This window comes from Elephantulus edwardii, unplaced genomic scaffold (genome assembly GCF_000299155.1).
Source record: "Elephantulus edwardii isolate Elephantulus edwardi_28Jun2011 unplaced genomic scaffold, EleEdw1.0 scaffold00304, whole genome shotgun sequence".
Classification (NCBI taxonomy): Eukaryota; Metazoa; Chordata; class Mammalia; order Macroscelidea; family Macroscelididae; genus Elephantulus; species Elephantulus edwardii.
In genome coordinates, this window is record NW_006400054.1 from 2232550 (window position 1) to 2235074 (window position 2525).

Genomic DNA, 2525 nt, shown 5'->3' on the forward strand with positions numbered 1-2525 from the left:
AGACCTGGGGAATTCTAGGGGTCCCTCAAACAACAGAATGGGGTCAGGTCTAGGGGCGAGAAGCCTGGACCTCTCTGATGGGCACCTGCAGCCTTGACAGTGTCTGCACGTGGTGGCCTTGGGCGAGGGCCACAGCTCTCCCTCTGGTGGTCATGCCTCGAACTGCAGGATTGGCCCAGAGAAAAGTGGCGTTTTTGTTCTTCTCTTTCATCCTAAAAAATGTTTCAAAACCTTTTCTTACTTAGAAGAAAACCTTTCCTGACCATCCTCATTAAAGTAACACCCCTGCACCTCTTGATGCTTGTTAGTATTCTGCGGTCTGTCTCCCCACCCGGAATGTGAATTCAGAGAAAGTTTGCTTATTGCCAGCTCTCCAGGTCAGGGACCACGTGGCATGCAGCAGGTGCTCAAGAAACACTTGTTGAATGAATGACTCAGTGGCTCTCACTCCTTCATTCATTTCTTCATCACCCTACACAGTCATGGGTTTTTACTCTCTCCATCTCCAGCACACGGCAGCTGCAGGATGAAAGGACCCTTGTCCAAATGGGGAGACTGGGTCTTAAAGAGGTGTCAGTAATTGCTTGGACCCTCACAGAGGGAGTCTGTGCTGGAGGCGCCGTCTCCCTGCAGGGGCTGATGGTGGGCACTGTCTGGGCTTTGTCCTCGTGTCCCCAGGCTCTCAACAATGGCTCCCGTCACAGAGGGTAAGGCTTTCCACGTGGTCACACCTCTGCTGGAGAGCTGGGTGCTGTCCCAGGTGGCGGGCACCACAGTCCTCCTCAAATGTGAAAATGTGCAGCCAGCTGGCTCCTTCAAGATCCGGGGCATTGGGCATTTCTGCCAGGAGGTGAGCAGGTGGGGAGAGGGAAGGTTGTATAGGTGGGAGGGGAAGGGTGAAAGGTAAAGGGTGAAGGGTGGAGGTGAGGGCAGGTGAGGAACTAGTTCAGAAGGGCAGGTGGGGCAGCGTAAGGCTGAGGTGAGTTGGGGCTGGGTGGGATGGAGGAAGCCGGACTCCCCCCTTTCTGGCACCGGTTGGGACAACCCCCCAACGCCATTGCTTCTCTTCCCAGATGGCCAAGAAGGGATGTAAACACCTGGTGTGCTCCTCAGGTGAGCCACTCATTTCTACCTCATGGAGGTCTTCAATATTGAGGGGAGGGGAGGAGGGGCTGGCTGGAGCAGCTGTTACTAGCCAGGGCCTGATCTTCTCTTAAGGACTATGGTTCATAACTTGAGATGGGACCTCATTTGTCCTCCCTCTAGCCATCATGCAGGGACCCTGGTAACAAATGACAAAACCCCAAACCATACAGGCTTAAACTAAAGAAGAATTAGGCGAGCTCTGGTGGCCTAGAGGCAAGAAGGTGTACTGCAATCCCAGAGGTGCACTGTTCAAATCCACCAGATGCTCTGCTGGAGAAGGAGGAAAAAATCTCCTCCTGTACCAGTCAGATCTGATTTGACAGTACACACACACAAAATAATAAAATTTAAAAAAACAGAAAACAAAAAAAAAAGAAGAAGAATTAGCCAAGAATGGAGAAGTACTGAGATAAGTGGCTTTCAGGCATGGCTGAATCCAGGGGCTCTCCTCTCAGCTTTGCTTTCTGCTCTATCACCTTTGTTCTCAAACAAATTATAAGGACTTCTCAGGGCCACCAGGAGTTCCAGGCTTGCATCCTATCCTCCTAACATCCCCAGTAAAGAAAGCGGCTGCTTCTGCTTCTCCTCCTCCTCCTCCTCTCTCTTCCCTCCCTCCCTTCCTTCCTTCCTTCCTTCCTTCCTTCCTTCCTTCCTTCCTTCCTTCCTTCCTTCCTTCCTTCCTTCCTTCCTTCCTTCCTTCCTTCCCTGAGGAATCTCCTTAATCTCAGAATTCATCTTCTGGCCCAGAGTGAGCCTGAACCCAGCACAGGGTGGGCATTGGATTGAGTCCTCTGTTTAACTCACTCAGGACTGTGTGCCCACTTCTGCAACCAGGAGGAAGGAGTCAACGGTGAGATACATGAATTAGGGGGGCTGGAGGTCAGCAGGCTAACACAGCACTGTCCCTGGTCCTTCTTTGACCCCTGCAGGGGGCAATGCAGGCATTGCTGCAGCTTACTCTGCTAGGAAGTTGGGGATCCCTGCCACCATCGTGCTCCCTGAAAACACTTCCCAGCAGGTGGTGAAGAGGCTGCAAGGAGAGGGGGCCGAGGTGCAGCTCACTGGCAAGGTAAGGCCCCAGGAAGGGAAGACAGCATCCATTACTCCTCCCTCACCCCTATCTCACTCCTAAGGCCTTCTTTTCCCTTGGGTGAGCTATGCCTGGGACCCCATCTTCTTGTGGAATCATAAAGCTTAAGGAAGGAGTGAGATATGATTTGTGGTGAAAGTTGGGACGCCAAGGAGACCCCTGATACATGACCTCAGGAGAAACAGAAAGCTGTGGGGGGACTAGAATAAAATCATCTTTGAAAAACAGATTTAAAAACTCCACAAAATTGAAACATAAAGACACCCAAAAGTGCCTTTAAGTGGTTCCC

General features: G+C 51.6%; 1 protein-coding gene across 1 annotated transcript in view; it reads left to right on the forward strand.

Moving 5' to 3' along the window:
• The first annotated feature begins 688 nt into the window (after positions 1–688).
• The window catches only part of SDSL (serine dehydratase-like), a 9004-nt gene continuing 7167 nt past the window's right edge, over positions 689–2525 (forward strand). Inside the window, 3 exon segments of the mRNA XM_006901017.1 lie at positions 689–850; positions 1074–1113; positions 2076–2215. Of these exon segments, the coding sequence (XP_006901079.1) occupies positions 689–850; positions 1074–1113; positions 2076–2215 (342 nt within the window).